Source organism: Mus musculus, chromosome 16 (assembly GCF_000001635.26).
Source record: "Mus musculus strain C57BL/6J chromosome 16, GRCm38.p6 C57BL/6J".
Taxonomy (NCBI): domain Eukaryota; kingdom Metazoa; phylum Chordata; class Mammalia; order Rodentia; family Muridae; genus Mus; species Mus musculus.
This window is the reverse complement of record NC_000082.6, coordinates 28,151,828-28,167,669: the sequence shown is the minus strand read 5'-3', so window position 1 is coordinate 28,167,669 and position 15,842 is coordinate 28,151,828. Positions and strand designations below refer to the sequence as shown.

The following is a 15,842-nucleotide window of genomic DNA, read 5'->3' as shown; positions in this document are numbered from 1 at the left end:
TGATCTAGTTACTTTCTGGTTAATAGAGAGAAGTTTAAATTCGGCATGTGCTCAGAACTGTTTTTGAATTGTGCCCAGGAGTCATGGAGTTTATATCACTAGCAGAGATAAGGTCTAGACAGATCCCTAGACATGGCTCCTTGAACTTCCTACTGCAGTTTTAATGGTTACAGATTAACAAGAGAACACCGCATTCTGCTTCCGATGCTTGTATGAAATCGTGTTTAATTCTTATCATAGACTCTGTGATTGTCATTTCCTATCTGGAATACATTATTCTGAATTTATCAGATATTGTTTGTCTTGACTTCCTAAGGTCTAAATTAAGCCCCTTCCAAATGAAAGCACATATTAACTAGCTCGAGTAACAAACAAACAAACAAACAAACAAAAAACATATTGCAATTGCAGCCAAAATTGGAACTTGGGACATCCACAGAAGATACAGGTCTCAGATGCATAATGAATCCGGAGCTAGATTTGCTTTTTTTGAATCTGGACTGTAGTTACAGGGAACTAAGTGATTGATGAACCCTTTCAAATGTGTTTCTTCAGAAAGTTGTATTGTGAGATACAGATTTTTTTTCTTTTTTTTTAATTAGGTATTTATTTCATTTACATTTCCAATGCTATCCCAAAAGTTCCTCCACACGCTCCCTCCCCCACTCCCCCACCCACCCACTTCTTGGCCTTCTTGACTAAACTGACTGGCTGAACTCATGCCATGTAAATAATTTTGATTAAAAAAGATTGAATTATTAATTTTTCTAGATATTTGATTATTTGATAGGTGGACATGTTATTTACTCTCGACTTACTATGAAAATTAGACTGAGGTATAATCACATATAGTGATCAAGTTTTCTAGTTGTCAGGATGGAATTTGATAAGGTCTGAGGCTACCTAGTCCTAGGTCCCTTCTCCCTTACCACCTCCCTATGTGGTTTTATCCCTGCTTATGTTTACCTTCACAGTATATTTAAAGGGGGGTTGTTTATATTGTAATTGTTCATAGTATCAAATAACTAACCTAAATAAGCAATGAAGTCCTAGAATTTCTCACTGAATCCTTGAATCTGCTTCCCAGTTCCTCACTCATTAGTTTCAATACTGTGACATATTTCTTATTACCGGGAAGAGGGTGGATACACACAGGTTAATAAGAAATCTATTTACTTCATTTCACATGTATGAGTGTTTCCTTGGCAGGTATGTAAGGGCCTTACACTGTGTGCATGCTGGTGGCTGAGAAGGCCAGAAGAGAGTATCAGACTCACTGGAACTAGGATTCCATATGATTCTGAACCACTGTGTGGGTTCTGAGAACCGAACCAGAATCCTTCGCAAGAGCAACTAAGTGTTCTTAACTGCTGAGCCATCTTCCCTTACACTCGGGGCAAGTAGGGTGTTTTTAATTGTGAGAAAATATAAGAAGAGAATTTACCACAGCAGTGCTGTTAACACTGATCTGTGCTTTACAAGCCATCACCAGCATCCCTCCCCATAATTACGGGTATTCAAAATATGTTCAAGCGTCTTTTTGTTTTCCTTTTCTTTTTTTGTTACATATCCAGAATTGTAGCTGTTGGGTGCCTTGGGAATCTTGTGTGTAATTGTCTTAACAATCATCATTTCTTAAAGTGGCTCTACCGTCTTTCATTCTGAGCAACAAAACATAAGGGTTCCAATGTCTTCACATACCCACCCACACTTGTTAGTTTCCACCTACTCGTTTTAGCAAATTGATAAGGTATATATTTTCAGAACCATTTCTTAACCACACTAGCAGTATTTAGTAAAAGAAAGACCAACTTAAATACGAAATAATATGCCACCATAATAATGTAAACATAGCCTAATATTAACCCACTGGATCTTGTTTTGATCAAAACTCGCATCTAGACATTTGCATCCTGGCTCTGCCACTGCTCACCTCCTGACACTAGGGAGGTCAGTTGCTTTATGATTAAAAAATGAAGATAACAATTTCTGACCAATGATGATCACAGCATTATTGTTACTAGTAAATGAGCAGATCAACTTAAACTGGTGGGTAACATTTTACATTTCAACTTATCTATTTGTTGGACACCTTGTGATCTGTCTCTCCTCAAATTCTTCCAATATTTATCCTGAAGTATTCAGAAACTGGGCTCACAGAGAATTATCACAACTCCTGGAGATGGCCATTATCACACAGGAATGCTTGTCCTTTCCCTGTCCTTTCTCTTCACACTGTAATTGAATTGAATTGTGCTCTGTAAAGTAATTTTAGTCCTAAAATTTGATTGAGATTTCTATCCCTCTACTTGTTACCTGCTCAAGTTCAATGTTTTGCTGAATCCCAGGACTTACAAATGATAATGAAAAAGGAATTGGTTTAATAGAGCTCTCTTTCCCTCTCTCTATTCCCCCTCACCTCTGCCCTCCTTTCCTCCTTCCCTTCCTCTTTCCCTCTTTCCCTACCTCTCCCTCCCATCCTTCTTCTTTTCCTTCATGCCTTGCTCCCCATTTCTGCACCTGCATGCAGTTTCTCACCCAAATTCACTTTGTAAGCAGCAAGCAGAAACTGGAATACCCATTTTAACTTACCAAGTAAAGGAGAGACAGTTTCTTTCAGTGAACTGGAAAACACGCCTGTTGGCCATTTTGTTTATTAAAACGCTGATTTTCTTATTCAGTAAACTGAACTATAATTCAGTAAACTATGGACTATAATGGGGATAGTGATTGAGTTAGCCAAAAAACAAAACTGCATCTTCTGTTTTGGCATTAAGATTTACTTTTATAAAGATTTATTAAATTTTACTTTTATAAATTGTAAAATTCCACAGGTCAGTTTAGACATTTCTTTGCAGACTCAATTTCAGGGATGGCCAGTAGGCTTCGATTATTGGAAAAAATCATCTGCATCAATCATTTTAGTGCCAATATTTGCATGTTCACATATGAAGTACTTTATGTATACATGAGGAATAGCAAATACATAAAAACAAAAGTCCAAAAATATAACTTGGTAGAATCAATATAATGAGAACAGAAGGAATATTGTAATTCTATTAAGTGCAATTGTATAAATGCATTATTTAGTGATAGACAGTATCACCCTTCAAGTACTCTATGTTGAAGTAATCTGTGGCCCTGTATTTTTTTGGGGGGGAGTATTTAAACACAAAGGGGTTTTTCCCCCATTGACATTATAATTTAGTGAAGACTGTAGGTTTTCATAGCTGATTACATGATGGAATTCTAAAAACTGCTTCATGGCATCCTGCGAATTGCTTTCTAATGGAACCACTTCATTAGCTTTGAGTTCCCCTGTGCATTAGCCAGTCACAGATAAGTGGATATATTATGCACAAATAAAAGTTTGCTTTCACCTTTGAGATTTGATACGTTGCTCTACTTCTCTCATAACAGAAATACAATTAAGAGCTAGTACACTTGAGGGACTTTAAGAATCTACGTGGATACACTGTAAGGATTTTCCAATATTCTTTCTGTTGCTTTTGTTAAAGACAGGACATTGATCTAACTATTAGTAAACATCAGAATCAGTTCTCTGAGCAAGTAGTGCATAGCTTGCCTACAGGTTTTACTGTCCCGCTCCAACCAATCACATTTGGAGATACTTAAAATACTTAAAATTAAAAAAATATTTTAAAAAATTCATTGAAAAATACATGTGAAATACTCTTACTGAAGACGAATAAGCATATTTCATTGCTATATTCTGTACTCCTAAGAGAGTGTGTATTGTATTTCACTGATATCAGCAACACCTGCAAGCTTAATAAAAATGAAGTATCTCAAACCCACCATAGAACTAGTGACTCAAAAGTCACATAGTAACAATATCCCTACTTAGTATAAATGCACAGTACCACATACTACTAAATACACTAGAGGAAACTTGAACTAGTGTTTGCATCTTTTTAGTCTATGTTTTGGATGTGGTGTAATGGCTTTGGCTGTTACTATATCCTCTAAAATATGTTATCTAAAAATTTAATGAATAGTGTTATTTTTTCTTGATCATTTTAACTATTTGTTATCTGTTTATGCAAATAGAAATATCAATTTTCTTTTCAGTTAAAAAAAGTGTGTCTGAGTTGATACTGTCAATAAGCAGCTGAGTCAGCCTGTGGACCAAATAGTACAGTTTCCAAAGATGTGTAGTACTCTCTATTCATACCCAACAGAGGAAACTACTTGATGTTGGAGACAGCATTCAAGTTACTGAATCATTGTTGTGATGACAGACAGAATAGACAAAGATACTTATTTGTTCTTATTTCAAGAGGGAAACTCCTGATGCTTAAGTTGCTTAAGTGAAATATGCCAATGTAGACACATTTGTCTCTATTATAATAACAGCCCAGAGAAGCAAAAGGACTCACTATGGTGATTTATCTTGTAAGAATAGCTGTGAATTGGGAAACCTATCCATGCTAAGCAATAATTGAGCAACAGCCATAATAGCTGACAGATGACAACCTTAGCCCAGACAAAGATGAGAGGATGTGAACTTAATGATTGAATAATAACACTCCCTGCTGAAGAGTGGCAAGGGAGAGGGCTTGATTTTTTGGTTTGTGTGAAGAAAGTCTGGGTCAATTGAGGAAATGCATTGATATTTTTCTAATTCTCAATCCTCATTCAAATATGACCTCTCATGAAGGATGCTGTGAAAATTGGAGCTAAAAATTTATGGCTCTGGCAATGACATAAGTTTTGCAATGGAGTAAAGATTAGGAGCATATCAAGAAATATCCTCTCCAGAAACCAGGCTTTAGGATAAGGATTTTGAAGCAAAAAATGTCTAATTTTAACTACTGTGTTTCAGATTTCTCCTTTCAATAAGAGTCATATATGTGTGTTAAGAGACTAGATAGATTCAAGCATTATCTTCCAAAGAACAGAACAACTGCCATGTCTGCAGTGATTGTGTCTGATAGAAGCAGAAATTACCATGTGTTAGTACTAAGATGATTTATCTCTAATACAGCATTTGAGAGAAGAGCTGAGGATACAGTAAAAATATTTTAAAATCAAATTTGAGAAATTCATTGAAGCCAGATTAATGTTGATCATAATAAGTAAGTAATTTTTTTTTGTTTTTTTTGCCTTCCAGTGTGTATGTACAGAGAACCATCACTACACGAAATTGGAGAAAAGCAAGGACGCTCAAGGAAAAGTTCGGGAACACCCACCATGAATGGAGGCAAAGTCGTGAATCAAGATTCTACATAACCTAGCCAAGAACTCTTCCGTTCTTCCCTCTCCTCCCTGTCCCTTCTTCTCCCTCCCTTTCCCCATTTTCTCCAGTATATCTACCCAACGAGAGAGAGAAAAAAATAAAACAGCATCACAGGACTTAGTAGCTGAGATTCTGCACTCAAAATCTTCCTTTGTGTAGGACAAGAAATTTGAACCAAAGCTTGCCTGTTGCAATGTGGTAGAAAATTCACATGCATAACAATTATTGCACATAAGAGCAAAGGAAAAAATAAATTGGACTCCACAAACATTAAATTTAACTGTGTTGTTATTAACAGAGGGCTAATTGTAATGAAGACAGGCTATAATGCAGACAAAGCACAGTCATTGAATGGATGTAAAAGGTTTGGAAAGCCACTTAAAATGTTGTTGAATTGTAAATCCTTTTAAGTTTTAGAGCATTCTGAAATGTGCAGATTTGTTTCACGTTTGTATTTTCTTTACACTTCTGTCCATTATATGCAATTACATCCTGTTTCCAGGGTATTCTTTCAATCATAAAATTGAATATGTCAAAATTATATTCTTCTAATATCTGTTAGACATATAGCCAGGGACCAACTTGCATGAAGAAAAGTTTTAAACTTACTCTTGATGTTAGTAATATTTTTTTATTTAGAAAAGGAAACTCTTCTGTTGAATTTAATCCTATTAGCTGATTTAATTACCTTGTAAACAGTTTCACATTCTTTGAGGAGAACATTATATTTTTATCTAGGTATTGATCTCAAATTTTATTATTTTTTTAGGCATTCAGTGAAAAGGGTTTTAATGTATTCCTGAGGAGACTTAGGGAACTCGCTGGCATCCGGTGAAGGAGCACAGGCTTCTTGCATTTTCCATGCAGTCTTAGTGTAGGTATCTTTGAGTGTGTATGTGAATGTCTAGCTGTCATAGAAAGTTGATTTTTTTTTCTAACCATATTTTGAAGCAGGAGAGAAAAAAGTTGGGTTTTATAGAAGGAAATAAGTCTGAAATACAGACTCAAAGCAAAATTTAATTGCCTTTTTACATTGCCACAGTTCTGTGTGTAGGTTGCTTTTTAAACTCTAGAAGAAATTAGAAGGATATGACTGTGAAAATTCTACCTTACCATCTATGAAGCAAGTGGCATGTTTGTTGGATTTATCCACATTTATAAGTCTAGTTTGCAATAATTCTATGTTCTAGAAAGCAGAAGGTAACTAGTTAAACATGGATTTTTCAAGGGACAGAGAGAAAAGATGTGGAATTAACAGCTTTGGTTTCAATAGACAGGGTTTTGTGGGTGGGTTTGGGTCGTGAAAAAGAACTCCACATGAGAGCTAGAACACTATTAGAACTCTGAAGTACTAGAAAACATTAACAAAGACATGAAGCTATACCACAGCATTGAAATTACTAGACTTACTTCGCCCTGGATATCAGGAATGGTGTAGAGAAATCCAAATTCAAAGAGACCAAACCAGAATGTTAAAAATGTTTGCAGCTTTATGGAATATCATAATGAGAAGACGTAAGCATGTAACTTCTCCTATATCTCTACTGTCCAGCATGTATTATTCCAACTATGACTCCCTAAAATACATACTTTGCAGAAGATCTAAGCCCTCACTTCAAACCTTCCCATGGGATGCTGTATTCTATTAAGGTCAACATAATGTCTCCCTCTACACAAACATTATTCTTTGGTGTGACTCTTGCCCTATAAATTGCCCTATAAATTATCTATTTATGTTCTCTGGAGGGTGGCAGAAAATTTACTGGGGGAATTTTCCCATAAAGCATAGAAGAATAGAGGTTATGCACAGAGATAAGCTTTTGGACAGATTTTAAATCAGAATATATGTAAAGTAAAAGATACATTTAATGTGTATATATATGCATATATATACATATATATGTATATATATATTATATGGAATGTTGCTTTCTTAGGAAAAGTACACCCATGTAAAGACACACATTCAGAAGTTGTACTCATTGTCACTGTTGTTCCAACTTGATTATAAGTACACCTGTCACTTCCAGGACCAAAAATTTCCCAAGCACAAAGCCTTATTTTCTTTTAAAAATAAATAAATAAATAAAGAGGCTTCAACAAAATGGATCATAGGCTCTTTTGAAGGGAAGTGCCTGGAGTTTACGGTGAGATGTTTACTCAACCATAGTGCACTGAGGGTCCACAGGAAGTGCCATTTCTGGAAACCACAATTGCCCATCTCTCTGAGGATTTCATGATAGCAATTTATCTTCATTATTTATTAAAATATAATGCTGATATTAATCTCTAATAAAAATCCCTTCTCTATTTTCAGTGGTTGTCCATTGTTCATCATTCAGATACCTTTGTCCCAATCCTATCAATAGTTAAAAAGGAGCTTTCTAAGCACTCAGTCTGTCTCTAGTTTGCCCTCCATATCATGATAAGGAAATGTATATGCATTTTGGAAATTAACTTTGCATCATTTGCACCTGATTTCAAGAACGAATTGAAAGCCTCACATTCCTTTTTTTTTTTTTTTTTTTTTTTTTTTGTAGACCTGAAAAAGAAAATGTTTAGAGCACAATGTTTATTTGCTCACTTTCTGGTTGCTATTGAAGTATATCAAAATCATAAATAGAACCAATATTCATTGTATTGGGTTTAAAATATATGAAAAATACAAATATATAACCATTAGATTTCATTTTTAAAATATGGGTCAGGTTCAATGGTTCTTTTTCAGCTTTATTCCACATAAAATGTTTCTTCACTGTGACACTCTTTGTTCTATTGCCTGGCTTCAACTCACCTATCGCCTGTTCTTTCATTGTAATGAGGGTTCTCTTTTTGTTGTTTCTAAAACAAGGCAAGGGGATAATCCCAGGAAAGGATTCTAGTAGAGAACCATCAGAGCCCTTATTAGGTTTTAAACAAATGGGTTTGATAATATTAACCAAACTTCCATGAGTCTCACAAAATGGCTCTCTGGTCAATATTCTTTACTTGATATTTTAGCTAGGTATTTGAGGTCTAGAAACAAATGGTGCTGAAGTTCCATCTGCTAGCTTAGAGACCTTGTTCTTCAGGAGACTGAAACACAGTAAGCCATCATTTTCTTGATCATATTGATAGTTTTGGTTTTGAACTACATATATGAAGTTTTAAGACATGTTTTTAGCCATTGCGGATTGGCACAGGGAATAGACAATAAGACAATGTGACTCCTTATGGACCTCAATCCAATCTAGAAATTTATACAAAATAACTCTTCTACCTAAGAAAATGGCAATGCTGTTGCTGGGTATATTTTTTTTTCAGTTTGTGATTCATCATCGCTACAGGGAAGTGTTGAGAGTAGTCCAACAAAAGGATGGATTGTATCTTGTTTGTTGTGTATTAAATGGTCCTTAAGCCCAACCTGGGACCCCAGATTGCTTAATGAAGAATATGATTACTTCAACATTGATTTATGTTTTAAAACATAAACCCAGAATTAGAAAATCTCTTCTTATACCCTGTGACTTAGAGTACAAGGCCTTGCTTTTGAGAAGGTTTTCCATGAACTAGGTTGATTTCTTCTGCACAAGGTGAGAAACAGTCAAACTTAAAAAATCCCTGCTCATTTTAATGCCATAAAAGACTGAGGCTATTACTCTGTCATAGACTGTAAATAGCATTTTTTAAAGCCAGAATCACATTTAAAACTGTGGATTGTTCTACAAATATATATGTGTATATATACATATGCTTCTGAAATGAGGATATATTATATAAAGTTTTTATTTGCTCTGTGATCTTTCATTAGGTAGTCAAAAATAAAGAGATTTGAATGCAAAACTTTATATATAAATGTATATTTCTAATGATAGTACTAATTGTAACTTTATAATAAAAAAAGAAACAGGTGGGAGCAATACTAAAGCACATGCCAGTGCAGAAGGTTGGTGATTTTTAATCCTCTCTCATGCACTGATAGCTTTAAATTCTATAGTATTTCTTAGAAGGCTATAATTCCCTGTAGAAATCTCAAGGTGATGCTGAAAGTCTGGCTGAGGGAGAGTCAAAGGAAGTAAAAGGCTGATAAGGATATTTTGAAGTCCATATTTAAAATCAAGATTTTAGTCCAAATAGAATGAAGATTGCTAGTGTTCAGGGGTGATATACTGAACTTCATCCACAAATAAAAGCAGGACAAAGAGAATACTTAACATCACAACAGCATTAAAATAGTGTGATAAACATTGCATCATTAGTTTTACTAGTGGAAACAATGAGCTGATGCTTCTTGGTCTTTGCTCCAAGCACAATTTAATGACAGTAACCTTCATTTTACTCAAAGTCATTTAAAAGTATAAAATATATAACCACAAATAGAACTGTTACTAGCTCCATTTCAAGTGTTATATATAATCTTAGTAAAGAATGGACACTAAAATGTTTAATAAACATGTTATATGAAGAAACAAGCAAATTCATATTTGTTTTTGCATTAAAGCACAGATTATTCAAGTCATTGGGTTTTTGAGATCAGTTTTGTAAAATGTTTATACACCACCACATTCGTGAAGTGAAAAGAAATTAAAATCTTGAGATATTCATGCATGTAGATTACTGGCACTTTAAAAAAAATTAAACTTCTCTGAGAAGTCTCTCTTTTTCATTTAGTGTGTCTATGATAAAATGTGTGGCTGAAAAAAAAAGTGTGTCCTGTGCAGGAGATTTGGCTAAATCTTCCTAGATGGAAATAATCAATCAAATTTCATTCGACAGTCAAAAGCAAATACTTTCTAATTGCAAAGCTACCTGTGGTGACCTAACACACTTTTTCTCTGGTTAAGAACTAGAGTCTACAGCCTTTATTTCTCCATTCTTTAGTTTCTATCTAGACACTTAGTTGACTTTAAGTATGGTAAACTAAATTTTCATCTCTAAAATCCAAGAATTTCAGACACATAAATCATAAAATACTTCCCAAATATGTGTCACTTATAGTGCTGTGTCATTTAGAAGTTTAACAGCATTAATGGTGCAAAAAGGAAGTCTAGGAAAGAAAGGATTTCAGAAAGCAGAAAAGGGACTTGCTCTGTAGAAACAAAGATGAAATAAGATAGTCTGAAATAGAAAATCATTTCAAAGATTTTCAAACTTTGTGAACTACCTAGAAATAAAACAAGGAAGATGCTCAGAACAAGAGATTGTTAGGGAAAAAAAAACTGAGATGAGATTAATAAATATGAAAAGATATTCAATGTCTGTGCACTTGAAACTACTGCTTCATATGTGTGCAATCTAAAGAATCACCTTGGACAGTAATCTGAGATGTGTTGGGCATTTGACATTGCTATCCAAATGTTTATAATCTCCCATCATTATTAAATACCTGCTGTAGAGAAGACACCAATTGTCACTGGAGAAAGAATAAACTGGTATAATATTAAATAAAATTGATATTTTTTTTTGTCAGCCAGTATAGTTAGAACACTTGTATAATCAATAGAATGGATAGAAACCCAATCATATATACTGGGACACAGAATTTTCAATTTAGATGTATGAGTAAATGGAATATAATGATGATAATGATGATGACGATGATTATGATAACAACAACAATAACAATAAACCACAAATGGAAATGTAATAGTGAAGAAAAACATGCTACAAGCCTAAAGAAAAGATTTGGAAGCTCTTGACTAAAATGAGGACAAGTGCCATGCTTGACAAAGTCTCAACATACCAATCATGTCTGACCATCACACAAAGGAGCTGGAATGTGCAAGTTGGCTCTTCTCTGTCAGTGGTTTGTACTATATTAACTCAGTCAATACTTATCTAAATATTTCTTCTATTAGGTCATTGTAAAATGCCCAACATATCACTCCCAGCACTGACTCTACATAGACCTAGGCTATTAGAAACTTTGAAATCACTCGGCCACCATTCATGGCCATCTTTATTTCTAAAATATTCTATGTTTGAGCCGTTCAGGTGAAATTCCCAAAGCTGCATCTTTCCATTGTGGATAGTATTGGTTTTGCATTTTATATTGACATCAAGCCTTTAAGCTACCTTCTCAAAAATGCTTTTGAGTTACCATTGACTTTCAACTTTGTCGTTTTACAGCTGAGCTAATAACACTCTATTAGAAAATATGCTTCCACGATTGGTTTTCTTAAAGTTAGAAAATATTCATATTATCCCATTTTTCAAGTTTTTGAAAGCTTATTTAAAATAGAGTATATTTTAGCTATTATTGCATGACATCACCCTGTGTCTAAGCACTGACTACCCATTATATTTTGCTATCTCTAAAAGTGTGTTCCTGCCCCAGAGAGGTTCACAAGCACATTCTAAGAGGATTCCTTTGATGGATGAATGTCACACCCGCCTACCCATGCTTTGCTTTCTCACACCTAGCCCCATTTTAATTTTTTGCCTAATATTTCTGCTCATTGTCTCAGTACTGGGTAAACTGACTTAGCTCTGATATAGTTTGTGAGATATTTACTAAATCCTTTGGAGTAATTATTTTCTGTGTTATGGACTCATTTTTAGAATTCTATACTTTCTAATCAATACGCTTGGCACACAACATCCACCAGCATGAAAATAGCAGTGTAAGTAAATTAGGAGACATTTAACTATAAAGTCAATACATTTGGTAGATATTATTTGGAGCAATCAACAATATCAGGAACAAAGTCTTCAATAACTTGTACTTTTTAAATAATTGATTTTTCATTAATAATTCTAAATGGTTGCTCTAGTTATGGGTATCATATACCCATTTATACCACAGAAAAAAAGCCACAGGGATATAAGAAGATATGCCTCCCTCACCAGGAAAGAGTCTTTCTCAAGAACCCTTAGTTTATGTCTCATTGAAAAACATGGGATTTCATTAATAGGGAAGACAGCAATATTGATATTGGGTAAGTAAATGGAGGTCCCTGTCATAACATTTGACCTGCCCTTGAGGTTTGCACTGAGCATATTTTGTTTTCACTGAGCACATTCTGTTTCTCCAGGCACTCAATACTGTACAAGGCTATGAAGATACAGTTATCAGGAGCTGAAGAAATAGCCCAGTGTATAATGTGCTTGGCACACAAGCACAAGGACCTCAGCTGATGCTCATTCCCCACATACAAACCTTGGCATGATGTTCTGTGCTTATAATCCTAGTGTTGCAGAGGGAGAGACAGGAGGATCCCTGATAATCTCTTGCTAGATATCCTAACCTAATGGTGTCCCAGACTTCATTAAGAAATTCTCTTTCAAAAATTAAAGTGATTGGCTCCTAAGAAGCAACACCTCCAGCTAACACACACACACACACACACACACACACACACACACACACACACACACAATGTACATACCATGTACATGCCCACACATACATACCTTTACACTTCCCTGCTTAGTCACAAACACACCAAGGTTCAGTTCAGAATAATGGCTTCTCTAAAAAATTAAACCATTCTTGTTTCTATTTTGTATATAAAGAAAAACCTGTTTGAGTGTCCCTCATTAAAGTTGATAGGAAGACATTGGTGTGCTACATGGAGAAGGATTTTTTTCTTATAGTCATATAAGCCAAAATGGAATTGTTATTCTGTACAAAGCATCCAGAAACCTTAGCCAGATCTGTTAGTTCTGTTATCATGTTAATTAGGATAAAGGCCACCATAAAACTTACATGTAGTCATTTCACTAATAAACAGCTTCACTCACATGGCTAGCAACAGTCAGAATAGGCACATCTCACTCTGGTCAGGGTGACATTTACCAGCTTGACCAACCCCTTTTCCATATTAAATGTTTAGCACCATTTCTGATGAGGCTCAAAACAAATGAATATGACCCATTAGAACATAGCTACTATAATTGTGTATATATATATCTGAGGTGCCTGTCTGCTTCGAGAATGCAGAAGGTGTTCACATCTACAATTTACTGCAAAGACAGTTAATTACAGTGAACTTTTCCTAGCTCTTCATTCTTTCTGGGGACCCTTACCATGTATTTAACTCTTTTCCAGGTAAAGCACTCAAAGAGAAAAACTATTAATGCATAGACATGAGACTATTTTATTTCAGGTCTTTTCTACCCCTCAAAGCAAACAAAAGTAATTTCTTTTATCTAATGCCTTATATATGGTTAATGTATAGATTTATTTTTATTACTTTATAACTTTTATTTTTTATTTATTTATTTACACTCCATATTTTATTCTCCTCCCAGTCCACCCTCTGATTGTTCCACATTCCATACCTCCTTCCGCCCCTTTATCTCCAGAAGGATATCCCCACCATCCAGCCCCCCAACGTCTAAAGTCCCTGGGTCCCCCAGTCTCTTGAGGGTTAGGTGTATCTTCTCTGACTGAACCCAGACCCAGCAGTCCTCTGCTGTATATGTGTTAGGGGCCTCACATCAGCTGGTGTATGCTGCCTGGTTGGTGGTCCAGTGTTTGAGAGATCTCAGGTCCAGATTAATTGAGACTGCTGGTCCTCCTACAGAGTCACCCTCCTCAGCTTCTTTCAGCCTTCTCTAATTCAACAACAGGGGTCAGCAAGTTTTGTCCATTGGTTGGGTGCAAATATCTGTATCTGACTTTTTCAGCTGCTTGTTGGGTCTTTTGGAGGGCAATCATGCTAGGTTCTTTTGTGAGTGTTCCATAGCCTTAGTAATAGCTTCAGGCCTTGGGACCCCCTCTTCAGCTGGATCCCACTTTGAACCTGTTGCTGGACCATTTTTTTCTCAGTCTTCTCTCCATTTCCATCCCTGAAGTTCTTTCAGATTGGAACAATTATGGGTGAGAGTTTTGACTGTGGGATAGCAACCCTTCCCTCACTTGATGCCCTGTCTTTCTGCTGGAAGTGGGCTGTGTAAGTTCCCTCTTATTTTATTTGGAACATACTCAATGATTCTTAATCTTTACAGACTATTAAAGTTAATATATACTATTAAAGTTCATATATATATATGGGTACCATCTTGCCCCCTGGAAATCCTGATTTAATTAGCTTAAAGACAAGTAATTCTCATATTTAGGGATTATAAATCTTTCTACTGTGTGAATTGCTGAGAAATTACAGACAATATTAAGTGCCTATCCAGTGCTGCATTGTGCTCAATCTCCAGAGGTCTCATAAGTTCTAAGTATCCCTGAGAAATATAGCTAGAAGGACTCCCCTCTTTGACATAGCAATGATAAGATGAATACCAGGCATTAAAAATACCACATTTGTATGTTGTCTTATAATATTCCAGCATTTTGCTTAATAACTTAGAGATGGCATAGTTGATGTGTTTTAGGATGCATGTTTTAATAATAACTCTGAGTCAGTGATCTCAACTTGCCATTTAAAAGACATAGACTGGAACCCTGGGTCAGAAGACTAGAACCTGCTTTTGTATGACACTATTCATAGAGACACATGAATGACTGTCTACTCCCTCAAGATAGGGAACTGATGATAGAAGAAAGTAATAATACCACCCAAATCGAACTTGGTGAATCAGTGAAGTTTACTGTGGTTAGTTATAAGAATGAGGGAAAGGGGTAATTTAGAAGATGGGGAATGATTCAAAGACAGCTGCATCACTACATTTCCATGCCAGCAATGAGTGGCAGCTCATGAAGTCGGAAACCTGGAGCTCATCAAATGACTTGCAAGTGGTTCACTGGGTTGAAGAATGTATTTTCCAAGCAGGTTAACTGATTCCTTCTTCCAAGCAGCTAAGCCAGTCTGTCTGAGAGCATTCACCATACTTCATCTGGTCAGAGAGTGTCTCTGAACACTCTTCACTGCTTATATACACTTGGGAAAAACATGGGGCAGGGCAGGGTGCAATTATGTTTCTACTCATTTCAGAGACTTCTTGAAGCATGAAGCCTTTGAGTGTTATTTACTTTCTGAATATAAGGAGCTGCCCTGAAAGATGATGTGTTTCACCTCATTTTAAAATGTGCTGTGTGTAAAGGAGTGCTTCTCTAAGATGGAGGTTTCCTTTCAGGAGAAATTGGTGTACAACAGCTGCCTACACACACACACACACACACACACACACACACACACACACGCACACACACACACACACACACGCACGCACTCGCACACCTCAACACCAAAGAGTGATAGTAACTTGAAAAGGATGAATGAAAGTGTTCCAAGCAAATAGAACCAGCAAAGAAGATTCACTAATGTGATGTATGACAAGATATTATACTAAAGTACCACATGAAAGGAGAGGTAAAGAAGGTTCTTCCATACTAATCAAGGTAGTAACCATCACGAGGACATTAGAATTCTAAATACACATAAGCTATGTATGGCTAATTACATAAAGCATACACTAGTAGATATAAAGTTACATATTACTGCCTACACAGCAACAGTGGGGTAACCTCAATTTGTCCACTCTCCCTGATACATAGATCATCCATGTGGAAAATCCATAGATAAACAATCAAGGTAAGTGACATTACATAAAAAATTGACTTTGAAGCCATCAGCAGAACATTCAATTCAAATGATACAGATTATATCTTCCTATCAGCAGTTTGAGTAATATACTCTAAAATTAATCA

General features: G+C 35.6%; 1 protein-coding gene across 4 annotated transcripts in view; it reads left to right on the top strand.

Annotated features, from left to right (window-relative positions):
* The window catches only part of Fgf12 (fibroblast growth factor 12), a 595,461-nt gene extending 585,574 nt beyond the window's left edge, over positions 1-9,887 (top strand). For all 4 annotated transcript variants that reach the window (NM_010199.4, NM_001276419.2, NM_001357064.1 and 1 more), the window contains one exon: positions 5,135-9,887. In NM_010199.4, the coding sequence (NP_034329.1) occupies positions 5,135-5,253 (119 nt within the window). In that variant the 3' untranslated portion in view covers positions 5,254-9,887. The remainder of the gene's footprint in view (positions 1-5,134) is intronic.
* Positions 9,888-15,842: the final 5,955 nt, after the last annotated feature.